Consider the following 12838-nt stretch of genomic DNA (forward strand, 5'->3'; position numbering starts at 1 on the left):
TTTAGACTATATGGGCAACAAAGGAAGATCTCAAAGTTCACTCAGTTGATAGGTACCACAGCAAACTATCCTCAGAGTCTTATTGTCACACTGCTTCACTGAAACTCTAGGATAAACTGTCATATTTAAGGCTTTAAGTAAATGAAAATCAACTATACTTGCTAACTATACCAGAGACCTGCTTCAAACCATGCAGTTATATGAATGGTAGATAGGGTATTGACCTGGCACCCACTGATTACCATCCCTAGCTGGTTCAAGACTGGAGCAGCTTTAAATAGAAGCTCTTAACTATGCAGTGATATAGCTGCATCCTGGATCAGTGTGTTCCTAGAACAGAAGCCAAAAATGACTATATAATGGAGAAGAGGGCAGGATGCTGTAGTTTAAGAAAGAAATGACCAGAACCCAGATGAAGATTGTGGCTGAAGAGATAAAAATGGATAGGCATCATTTGATGGGGAATAAGTCATGGTATGTGACTGTAAAAGAATATTAATGTACTGATGGAAACAACAAATATGATGAATATAGAGAATTATGGGAAAACATACAAATTGATTCAAAGTAGTCAACAGAACAAAGAAAACAATATATACAACGATAACAACAATATAAATGGAAAGAACAACTGAAAATGAATGCTTCAAAGTTATAGTGACCAAACCTGACCCCAAAACCTCCACCTTCTTTGCAGAGCTCAGGAACTATGAATGTGGAACACTGTGTTTGATTTTAGATTTCTTTCTACTGTATTAATTATTTTTGCTGAATTCCTTTTTTCCCTTTTTATTTATTCTCTGTTAGAAGAGATAGATCCCTGGAAGGGGTAGAGGAGATACAGTGGAAAATGTAGATGATATAAAAATAAACCTCAAAAAATCAATAAAATTTTATTTAAAAAAAACAAACCCTGAAAGACTACAGAATACTGACCCCAAAAGTAAGAACAGTGGTTTTAAAAGATGAATCATGAAACACACCTCCTAACTCTTTGCAGAGAGGGGATGGACTAGAGGTACAAACTGAGTCGTGCATTCTCAGAAATGGCCACTGTGCCGCTGTTGGCTTTTTCTCCTCCTGACTAGACATATTTGCTATACAGGAGGGTGTTCTACTTGGGGGACGGAGGGAAGGTGGGTTAATAGTAGTAACAGACATGGGAAAAGCACCAATAAAACTGTTTTTACCTTAGAAGTATACAAAGACACAAATAGGATAATTTTGTGGTTATTTTGTTAAACCACATGCATGTGTATATCATAATATAGCCCTATAAATAGCTCTTTTTAAAATACTCTATGTAATGCGAGTTCAATTTCTTATACAATCCTCTTTCCTGTTGACCTTTGCATGTTGAAATGTTTGTGTTGTTGATTGTAAGCCCACAATAAAAACAATTTTTAAAAATAATTTGCTTTTTAAAAAAAGTATGAACACATGAGGGAGTAGAATCTTACAGGCAATGGACTAAATTAGTAGAACAAAAAACAATGAAAAGTTGAAAATGAATCCAAAGTTTATTGGGGGAGGATAGTAAACTATCTACTATGAAGAGTCAATTCTGAGGATAGGGAAAGTCACAAGGAGAAAACAGACAACTGATGCTTTGGTTTATGTCACTGCATCATTAGCAGGGCATCAACAGTACTATGATGAACACATCTTACCTCCCAGGATGGATTAAAAAGATCATTACACAGTTCTTCACAAAAACTTTCCAAAGGCCATTCATTTGTCTACATTAAAAAAAAAATTTTTTTAATTAAAAAAAAAAATTAAGTAAAATAACAAATCAAATAGTCTAGTACAAGTCTTTCATGCCAATAATATAAACATATCTTTAAAACTGCTTCATGTGTACAATAGGCAGCAATCATTTACCAAGTGTGTACTATGTGCCAGGACTGTCCTATGCAATAAGGATACAAAATAGAGGCAAAAGACAGTCCCTACCCTTAAGAAGCTCACAGGCTAATGGGGGAGATTACATGCCAACAACTATATATAAACTATATATAGGATAAATTTGAAAATAATCAATAGAAAAAAGGCATTAGCATCAAAGAGGATCAGGAAAGGCTTCCTGTAGAAGGTGAAATTTTAGCTAGAACTTAAAGGAATCCAAGAGGTAAGATGAGGAGGGAGAGCATTCTAGGAATGGGACAGCCAGTAAAAAAAATAACCAGAACCAAAAGATGGAATGCCTCATTCAAGAAATAGTAAAAGAGTATATTTGGGGGGAAAGAGTGTGTAGGTTGTAAGAAAACTGGAAAGGTAAGGGCAGAGCTAGGTCAGAAAAGGCTTTGAACACCAAATGGAGGATTTTGTATTTGACACAGAGATGACAGAAAATCACTCGAGTTTATTGGAGGTGGTAAGGAGGATGGGGGTGACATGGTCAGACCTTTGATTTAGCAAAAATATTTTGGTAGATCAAAGAAGGATGGATTAGAATGGGGAAAAATTTGAGGCAGGCAGACCCACCAGCAGGCTTTTGCAATAGGCTAGGCCTGAAGTGATGAGAACCTATACTAGAATGATGACAATGTCAGAAAAGAGAAGGGAGCTGGCACTGGAGAAATGTGGCAAGGTGAATTTGACAGGTCTTCAGAGAAGGTTGGATTGGGGGTGGTGTGGTGGGGTTGTACGTTGAGAAAGAGTGAGAAGTTGAAAATGACATACTAGTTCTTATATAGGTTGTGAGCCTGAGGAAGTAGAAAGATGGTGATCCCCGCTATAATCAGTAATAGGAAAGTAAGGAAGGGAGGAGAGTTTAAGAAGAGAAATAATGAATTCAGTTCTGAACGTGTTGTGTTTGAAATGACTACTGGACACACAGTTTGAGATGTCTGAGAGGTAGCTGGAGATGTGAGACTGGGGCTCAGCAGAGACATTAGGATTTGTTAGGTAGGTTTGAGGATCATCAGCACAGAGATGATAATTAAATCCATGGGAGCTGATGAGATCACCAAGTGAAGTAGTGAGGGAGAAGAGAAGAGGGCCCAGGACAGAAGCCCAGGATACTCATGGTTGGTGGGCATGACCTGGATGATGATCCAGCAAAGAAGACTAAGAAGGAGTAATCTAATAGGAGAAGGACAACCAGGAGACTGGTGTCCCGAAAACCCAGAGAGCAGAGTATTAAGGAGAAAAAGGTGATCTATAGTGTCAAAGACTGCAAAGAGGTCAAGAAGAATGAGGACTGAGAAAAGGCCACTGGCTTTGGCCACTAAGGTAACTGGAGAAAGTTTCAATGTAATAGTAAGGTTGGAAGCTGGACTGTAAGGGGTTAAGAAGAGGGTGAGAAGAAAGAAAATGGAGGTGCCCATTTGTAAAGTACCATTCTCAAGTTCATCCACAAAGAGCAGAAAAGATGTAAGACTACGGTTAGCAGACATGGAAAGATGAAGTGAGGGTTTCTAAAGATGGGGGAAACCTGGTGTTTGTAGGGAGAAGGAAAGGAGTTAGTACACAAGGAAAAACTGAAAATATGTGAGAGCACAGGGATGACAGAGGAGGCAATCTGCTAAAGAAGACAGCATGGAATGGGACAATAATAATACAAATTTTGCAAAAAATGATTACCAGGGATTTTTTTATGTGAATGTAAAGGATCAGTTAACTACCACTTCTCTAGATTTTGGCAGATTACTAAAGACAATATTTAAAGCAAAAAACAAATGAGAAAATGGTCACTTAAAAGCATGAAAATTGTACCTCTTCAAATAAGGAAGAATTGTCTGGCACATTATCAATCAAGACCTTGGACTCAGTTGCAGGTTGATTAATAACAACATTGGCTATCTTCCGTCTCTTTTCTTCTGGTTCCCCATCGGCACTATCATTGCTAAAAATAAAATTCACCATTTAAAAAACTGAAGTAATATAAGAATGGATAAATGAAACGATTATTTGACCAAACCTTTCTACCATACTATACTCGTGCCTTGTACTTATAATACTCAGGATTAAACACTCAAATAATGCTAAGAGGAAAATTTCATCTCACAAAACTTTTACAAGTTATCATTTAACAGACAAGTAAAAATGCCATTTATTCCTAAGAGTCCTTATGAGCTGAGACCAGGTTGTGAGTTTTTATTTTCCTAAAAAGAGAGATATCCTTAAATTTTAGATTTCCTGAAAATAGGAGATATTGTCTTAGAGAGACTGTATTTTTGAAGTTTCCAATCCCTTTTAATAACTAATCTGACAGTTGAAGTCATGTATAACTCATCATTTTGGGCTGCAGTACCCTAATGAGCAAAACACAAGGGATTAGATTTCATTCATGAGTTTGAATGTGGAAATCTCAATGCATATGTAACTGGATATGTTGATAAGAAAATAAAATATAAAATAAGAACTCCATTTATTTGGAATTTTGATACTTTAAATTACAAAAACTCAAGACGTTGAAAATTATTTTAAGAAAATTTTGTTAGTGCTATTAAATATGTACTAACCAAAGTAGGTTAATAATATAATAACACAAAGTTCCTATGGGACCTTTAAAAATCTACATTAGTAAATAAACAGGAAAAAAATGAGTGAATTTTGTTTATAAAGTTATCAAGTTCTCACAAAATGCTAGAAAATTATTTTCTTAATTTCCCACCTCCCCTATCATATTTGTATGATTAATTTACTAGGAAGCTTAATTTTTCTTAGAAAAAAGGTAAATTTCAGCCTAATCCTCAAATTATTATGAATATCGAATTAGCAAATCCTAATTAATTCAGTTTTGTAGTACTAATTTTGAAATAATTTAACAATTTCTAAAAGACTCTAAATTTTGAGTAAAAGTCTAAAAAATATGAAATCTTACAGCTACTTTTTACTAAATTGCTATCTGATTCAATTCAATAAACATGTGACAAGTCTCTATCATTCATGTCTAAAGTACAATTAGACTCAGATGTTTGGTTGATATATCTCGAATAAAAAACACTGGGGAAGAAAATAACATGCCTATTTCCTATAAACCCTACAAAATGCATTAATAAAAAACTTGTATTTTATGGAAGCCAAACACCATGAGGTGAAAATTACTAAGTAGAAGTGTACTTTTATGAATCCTATATTTCATGAAAAGTCTAATGGGTGAATTTTGCTTTTTTTAATCATAAGTTTTTTTATTATTTTCCAATTACATGTAAAGATAGTTTTTAAATTCATTTTTGTAAGATTTTTATAGTTCCAAAATTTCTCCCTTCCCCCTCCCTAAGACAGAAAGCAATCTGATACACATTATATATATGTACAAGCACATTAAACATATTTCTGCATTAGTCATGTTGTGAAAGAAGAATCAGAACACAAGGGAAAAACCTCAAAAAAGAAAACAAAAACAGAAGTAGAAACAGTATGGTTCAATCTGCACTCTAAATCCACAATTCTTTTTTCTGGATGTGGAGAACATTTTCCATCATGAGTTTGTTGGAACTGTCTTGGATCATTGTACTGCTAAGAACAGCCAAGTCTATCACAGTTGATCATCACACAATGTTGCTGTTACTGTGTACAATGTTCTCCTGCTTCTGCTCACTTAACTCAGCATCAGTCCACTTAAGTCTTTGCAGGTTTTTCTGAAATCTGCCTGCTCATCATTTCTTACAGCACAATAGTATTCTATTACATTCATATACCACAACTTGTTCAGCCATTCCCCAATTGATGGGCATTCCCTCGATTTCCAATTCTTTGCCACCACAAAGAGAGCTGCTATAAATATTTTTGTACATGTGGGTTCTTTTCCTTCTTTTATGATCTCTTTGAGATACTGACCTAGTAGTGGGTCAAAGGGTATGCATAGTCCCATAGCTCTTTGGGCATAGTTCCAAATTGCTCTCCAGAATGGCTGGATCAGTTCACAACTCCACCAATTTAAATATCATGGAGCCACAGGCAGGATTACACAGGACCTGGCAGCTTCAACATTAAAGGATCGTAAGGCTTTTTTTTTTCAATGTGGTAGAAAAACACAACATATGGTTCTATAAACTACATTCCAGGTACATAAAAAGATTCCTCTTGATTTTCCCATAAATACTGTAACAATGTCAAATTGTTAATAAACCACACACTAGATATCATTATGCCCATTCAGATTAGGAAAGCTAAGTGGGACTGACTTTTTACATATTTTTCCCCCCCACACAAAAGGAAGCAGAGTTGGAGTTGGAATTAAAAGTTCAAATGCTGGATGGTACCCATCCAGCTCTCAACCTATGAAGACAACGTTCTGATGCTAAAGATAGTGGTGATACCGCCCTATCTGAGATGGGGAGAGATTCCTGGTCTCATGAAGAAACCCTGGATTCAGGGGATGACTTTGTCATGAGGACTGGATGAGACAGTATATAGAAAGTACTTCACATACACTACCACTAGATGTGGGGAGCGAATATGGGTAATGTCATAACCTGACAGTGGAGCTGCTGAACGAATGACTTTTAGCTATGTCACTGTGTGAAATTAAGGCTGATAATAAAGAAAATCCAGTCTCATACTTCCCAGAATCCATTTCAAGAAGGGAAGCCAGGAAATTATGACACTTAATGACACTATCTTTTTATCCTAAAGTTAAAAGAAGGTTGAACAGGTGTTGCATGAAGACATGGAAACAAAATGAGCCCCTCCTAAATGGGGAGGAGCATCAAACAAATGCTAACAAATATAAAGGAATATTACTGGGTAATAAAAATTTTGAAAAGAAAAATTCAGAAAAACATGGAAAACTTATATGAACTAATGCAGAATAAAACAAGAGCCAGGAGAACAGCATAAAAAATAACTAGAATATTGTAAATGACAAGAACATGAAAAGGAAGCCAAACTTTGAGAAACTGAATGAGTCTGCTTGGTCCAGGAGAACATATATACATAAAACATTATCTCCCCATAAGCTTTCTGGCAGAGGGGTGAGGGAGACATGGTATCAGTTGTTTTTGTTCAAATGTTTTTCTGTTATAATGGAAGTTTCACAAAGTAGTGTGTGGTGATAGAGCAGATTCTGATATCTGGAAATGAATGATATAAAAAAGGAGGAATCAATAAGCCTTTTGTAAAATGGAAAAATTTTCAGTGATGAGAATGTCTTGATTTCTTTCTTTTCTTTTTTTGGGGGGTGGGGGAGGGGTGGCGAGGGGATGTGGGGTTGTCTGTTTTTTTGTTTGACACTAGGTTTTCCTATCTTGTCCATGCTAAAAGAGCAGCTGCCACTAAGAGGTTCAATCCTGACCCAGATCAGTATGGAAATTTTGATCTGCTCCATTTTCTGATATCGGCTGATTCTTCTCTCATTAGGGAATCTGGCAGCCCTCTGCTTCCAGGGGCTCACATATCAATGTCAGACTCAGTGTGGACAACTCATCAGCTTTAGCTCCCCTGAAGCTCAGAACTCCAGAATTCAAGTAATTTCCTATCTTCAGCCTCTCCTAAAGGCAGGAATGAAAGGTGTACAGCACCACCATTTGCCGAGAAGATGATGGTAATGTTAATAATATATTTCTAACTTCCACTTGAGTGGTAAAAACTACAGAAGGGGTCCCCAAAACGAATCTAGGAACCCTAGAAAATATATGCAATATTGCTTTCTCATTGCTTGAGGCAAAAAACATTACAGAAACCCAGAGTAAAATTCTGCTTCCTCAGATTACTGGTCTTTGGCATGTAATGTTCTTTTCCTTCTAATTTGTACTGTGGTAAAAAGTTTTAACAGTCGGTTAGATAATGGAGAGACGCCAGTTTTTGGGTTTTTTTAGGACCACCCTTTTGGGGAGGAGACCAACAGCATTGCCTGCTGAGCACTCGACTTCTGACTTCCGGGGTACGAGCTTAAAAGGCAAGGAGAGAACGGAAGTGGGAGCTTTTTCCTGCTCCGCTGGTCTCCTGGCTGCGCTGCACAGACAGACGCGGACTGGAGTTTGACTCGGCCCGGCTCTCGGTTAACAGAACGCACTTGACTCGGTCTCTCTCCCCAAAAGTGGCCTTGGGTTTTGGTGAGTTTTATACAGAATACAGACTAAGCCTAGACTTAAGACGATTTGTATTGTATTTCTACTTTCCTATCCTTCTAATCAACATCACCTTGTGACTACCATACAATAAAGGCTCTATCTAGAAAACCAGAAGCTTCTTCCATTTACTAGTCTGGGAGATAAATTAAGGGAAAGGTTAAGTAGGGGAGATTTATGATCTAATATCCAATTTTAATCTCACAGTACTTTTAAAAAATGAACTAGCCAAAAAAAAAAAAAAAAATGAACTAGTCAATTTTATTCAAGAAGTAGGAAGAAGTTACTAAAATAAAACTTTCTCCCATTAGGATACTGGGTATCAGATATTCAAGACTGATTACCTATGGAATTTTATGAAGTGGTATTTGCTATAATGAACAATGAATAATAGTAATAATTAAAATGTGTTTTCTTCCGCAAACCCTTGGTGGTAGAAGTCAGACAGAGAAACTTCTCTTTGTTAATGGAATCCAGTGACTTTTTTCACAGATAATGAATGGCAAGTTTCAAAAGGGTGTGATGCAACAAAGTGGAAAAAACACTGAGAAGGCATCATGAAGACTGGGTTCAAATCCTAAATCTTTAGGCTTATTGGCTATATGACAATTGAGCAATCAATCAATCAGCACTTATTAAGCACCTACTGTGTGCCAGGCCCAGAATAGGTGCTTAACAAAGACAAAAAAGCCTACCCTCCATTGGGAGAAAACAGTCTAGTCCTTTAAGCTCTCTGAACCTGACTCAGTGCCCTCATTTGTAAAATCTGGCTAATCCCTACACTACCCACCTCATCACAAGGTTGTGAGGATCAAATGAGGATGTATATAAAGTACTTTAAAGTGCTATGTCAATTATAATTATTGTAAACCACATTGACCCAGATTTTAATAAGCTACCTTTACAACTGTAAAGGAATAAACAAAAGATTATTACCTCTTTTCATTGCTTTCCACTGCATCCTTGGATCTTTGTTTTGCAAATAATTTTGCCATTCTTTTAGCTTTATTCTTTTGTCTGTTGCTCATCCCTGCTCGAAACTCTGAGTCAATCAACTCAGCAGCTTGAAGAGCCTGAAAGATTTAAAAATTGCTGAGTTTCAATTTCTTGTGGAATTAAGAGAAATTTCCATCTTCTCAGAATCAAAGTGAGATCCCTTCAGAGCAGGTCTGGCATATTTTGTAAAGTACAGCCATTTGGAGGGTTCCTGGGAAGTGAGACTTCAAACAAGGCACATCATCACCCAAAATTTGTACTATGAAAATGAATGACTGAACTTTTGAAAAACAATATAGATATAATAATAATGAATGAACAAGCAGTGATGATGACAAGGAACTAAAACCTTTTTCTAACCCAGCATCCTAAATTAGGAGGAGTGTCACTAGAAATTATTTCAGCAGTAATTGTCTAGATATTAACCTCTTGTGGCCACTTAGCCCTCTCCCCTTCTCCACCCCCCCTCCCCATTAACATAGCCAATGTTTTTGGTGAATAATAAAAGTACTGTCTAACCCAGGTTCTGTTACTATCTAGCTGTGTCATTTAGGCAAGTCACTTGGCATCTCTGGGCCTCAGTTCCCTAACTTATAAAATGAATTTAGAATAAAGGATCTGTCTAGCCCTATGATTCTAAGCGCTATGATTCATATACATACTCCACCCCCCCCCCCAGGTTCTCAATGTCACAAAAATTACAAGGTAGTGCTTTGGAAGGGATCATCTTTCTCCTAGCTTCCTACCCAGCATTCTACTGAGCCTTATGCTCTCTAGCCAAGCCACTTATGTGTTAATATTTCAGAAAGGAAAATGCTATCTCCACAAATAACTGTAGCCTTACAAGCGGTCTGTATGAATTCCAACAAATCACACAGAGAGACTGTCTATTCTGAAAAATGTAGTTGTAGCCTCTGCATGGGCTTCCTGTCTCCTACAATGTAATCTCTGCCACCTATCAAACTTTTCAGCAAATAGCTCCTTACTAATTTCCCTCAGGTTGGCCACTTTTCCCTCCCATTTATCAACACTACACTCATTTCACAAAGAATTACTGCTTTCTTAATTTCTTGTTCCTCTTCTCCCCTTATTGCTTACTCACATCCTCTTCTTTAACCTTGTAATTTTTTTGTTTATCTCCTTACAACTGATCTTTTAATTTTCTACTTCTCTTAAATTCTTTCTTTTATTTTCCTTGCTTTTTTAAAAACCGTTTTTTACCCTGTCCATTTCCTCTACTTATTCTTTTTCGTTATTCTTTGTTTCTGAGACACCTTAAATTGGAAGAAGCCCTTAGTCCAAATTTCCTTAAATTGCCCTCTATCCAAGCCGAGAAGACTGGGTGAAGTGCAGACTGGGATTTGCAATGATTCCAAAAGTTTCTAATATTTTCATAGACTCACAAAATATTAGAATCGGAAAAGACCTTTGAAATCAAATAGTTCATTTCTCTCTTCTTTTATTGATAAAGAAACAAGCCTAAAGAGGAGAAACAATGTGCTAAAGGTCATACAACAATTAAGTGGTAAAATTCAGACTCAAACCCAGGTCTTTGGATTCAAAATCTATTGCTAGACCACATTGCCATTAGACAGGAAGAATTACCTTGGTCCCTCACATCTCTCCATCAAGAAACTTATTCTTGGGGGCAGCTACGTGGCACAATGGATAAAGCACCGGCCCTGGAGTCAGGAGGACCTGAGTTCAAATCTGGCCTCAGACACTTGACACTTACTAGCTGTGTGACCCTGGGCAAGTCACTTAACCCCCATTGCCCCACCAAGAAAAAAGAAAAAAGAAAAAAGAAAAAAGAAAAAAGAAAAAAAAAAGCGCTTATTCTTCCACCTACCTGGAAAACATATTAAAAGGACAGTAAAAGATGGAGCATCAAGCCTCCTAACAACAACAGGTTCTAACCATCAATGGAGGAAAAAAGAAAAAAAGAAAAAAAATAGACCAATCCAGGTCAACAAATCTAGGAGTTTGGAGAAATCTGATTTGTGAAGACAAACTATAATGGCAGTTATTAAGTTGGGAATTGGGTACAGCCTTATGAGAAAAGCACAATGGTTTTTAATGGCAGAATCACAAATGAAGCAAACCCACTGTAATATTCCTTGCAATCAAACAGCCCGAGGTTTTACCTACAGGTTGTTTGTTTACAAGGGAAGCTGAAGCTGGGGTGTAGTCCAGATCTTCATCATTAAAGAGCTCTTCAGTATTCATTCCAATTGCTGCTCCCATATCAAGGCCAAGTTTCTTCTGTAACAGTTTGCGCTGGCGAGCTATTCTCTCTTTAGGGTCCACTTCCCCTTTAAATGGCAAAACAATTTGTTAAAAAGTTTTTTAATAAATGTAATGAAATTCATACAAGTCATTTCGGTACAAGAAATACTGTTATTGTGAAAATTTCTTCACAAAATTATTTCTGTCACAGTGAGTGAATGCATTGTTATGGTTAATATTCTGTTTGATTCATTTAGTACTGATAGCACTTTCTTCCACGTAGTTATTTTTCTCTGATGAAAATGCAACAGTAGCAATACTAATTTCATTGAAAAAGATGAAAGCAAGACAATAACAAAAGTAATAATTTTAAAAACCCTATGTATTAACAGCAATAAATCACACTTTAAAAATTCTAAAATGGACCATACAAGATTTGAAAACTATTCTCACAAAAAACCAATTTAAAATCAAAGAAATACAGGGCCAATCACCCTAAAGCAGCTATAGAAAGCAGAATATTTCTTCACCCCACCCCCAAAAGGAAGAGGATCAACAGGTATGATAAACTGGTTAAAAACAACAAAAAACTTACAGAAATACTTTTGGAAAAAGTGAAACCACTCTGCCAAGCAACAGTAAAAGCTAATAATAGACATACCACTGGATTTTTTTTTTAAATATAACCAAACGTGGTTCACCTCTGGGTGGAGCCTTTGAAATGGCAAAGGTCCAAGAATGGAATCAAAAGGCCCTCTGTGGGTAACATCAGAATGAATTCAGGCAACAATTTGTGGACAAAGACACATAGTTGAGTCATCCAAATCTGTTTGTGTGGAAACGGATTTATGATGGTGATTCAGGACCAAAGATCATAGACTCCAGAAATTATAGACAAGTTATCCTGAAAGGAGCCTGGACTCAGTGATCAATGTGGGTTATGTAAAGAAATAGTAAAAAGTACCACACATCACCGCAGGATATAGATTTCTAGCACTGGGGTTCTTAATACTAAGAGGATCAGGTACCTCAATTGATATAAAAATATTATAATTTTACTTTGAAATAAAAAATTTCATCCTTCTATCTCTATTTTCTTTACCTTATGGATGTGCCAATCACTGTTCTAAGAGCTTTTTAAAATACACACACACACACACACAAAATGTATAAATCATTTGGGTGGCATGGAGAATAGAGTGCCAGGCCTAAAGTCAAGAAGATTTATCTTCCTGAGTTCAAATCTGGCCTTAGACACTTACTAGCCTGTTTGCCTCAGTTCCTCATCTATAAAAAGCTAGAGAAGGAAATGGCAAACCACTCCAGTATTTTTGCCAAGAAAACTCCATATGGGGTTAAGAAGACTCAGACACAACTGAAATGACTGAATAACAATAAATGTTCCAGGTACTGTGTTAAGTGCCTTTTAAAAAATTTAATCTTCACAATAACCTTATTTGCTAGGTTCTACCATGATCACTTTAAAGTTGAGGAAACTGAGGCAGACAGAGGTTAAGTGACTTATCCAGGGTCATACAACTAGTAAAATGTCTGAGACCAGATTTGAACTTAGGACTTGATGACTCCAGGCCCGT

At 36.6% G+C, this 12838-nt stretch overlaps 1 protein-coding gene across 2 annotated transcripts in view; it reads right to left on the minus strand.

Moving 5' to 3' along the window:
- The window catches only part of BTAF1 (B-TFIID TATA-box binding protein associated factor 1), a 130310-nt gene that overhangs the window by 70473 nt on the left and 46999 nt on the right, over positions 1-12838 (minus strand). For both annotated transcript variants that reach the window (XM_043984760.1, XM_043984758.1), the window contains exons 5-8: positions 11166-11329; positions 8958-9094; positions 3721-3850; positions 1671-1739 (exon numbers count right to left, since the gene is read on the minus strand). In XM_043984760.1, the coding sequence (XP_043840695.1) occupies positions 1671-1739; positions 3721-3850; positions 8958-9094; positions 11166-11329 (500 nt within the window). The remainder of the gene's footprint in view (positions 1-1670; positions 1740-3720; positions 3851-8957; positions 9095-11165; positions 11330-12838) is intronic.

The sequence above is a fragment of the Dromiciops gliroides genome, chromosome 2 (assembly GCF_019393635.1).
Source record: "Dromiciops gliroides isolate mDroGli1 chromosome 2, mDroGli1.pri, whole genome shotgun sequence".
NCBI classification, from domain to species: Eukaryota; Metazoa; Chordata; class Mammalia; order Microbiotheria; family Microbiotheriidae; genus Dromiciops; species Dromiciops gliroides.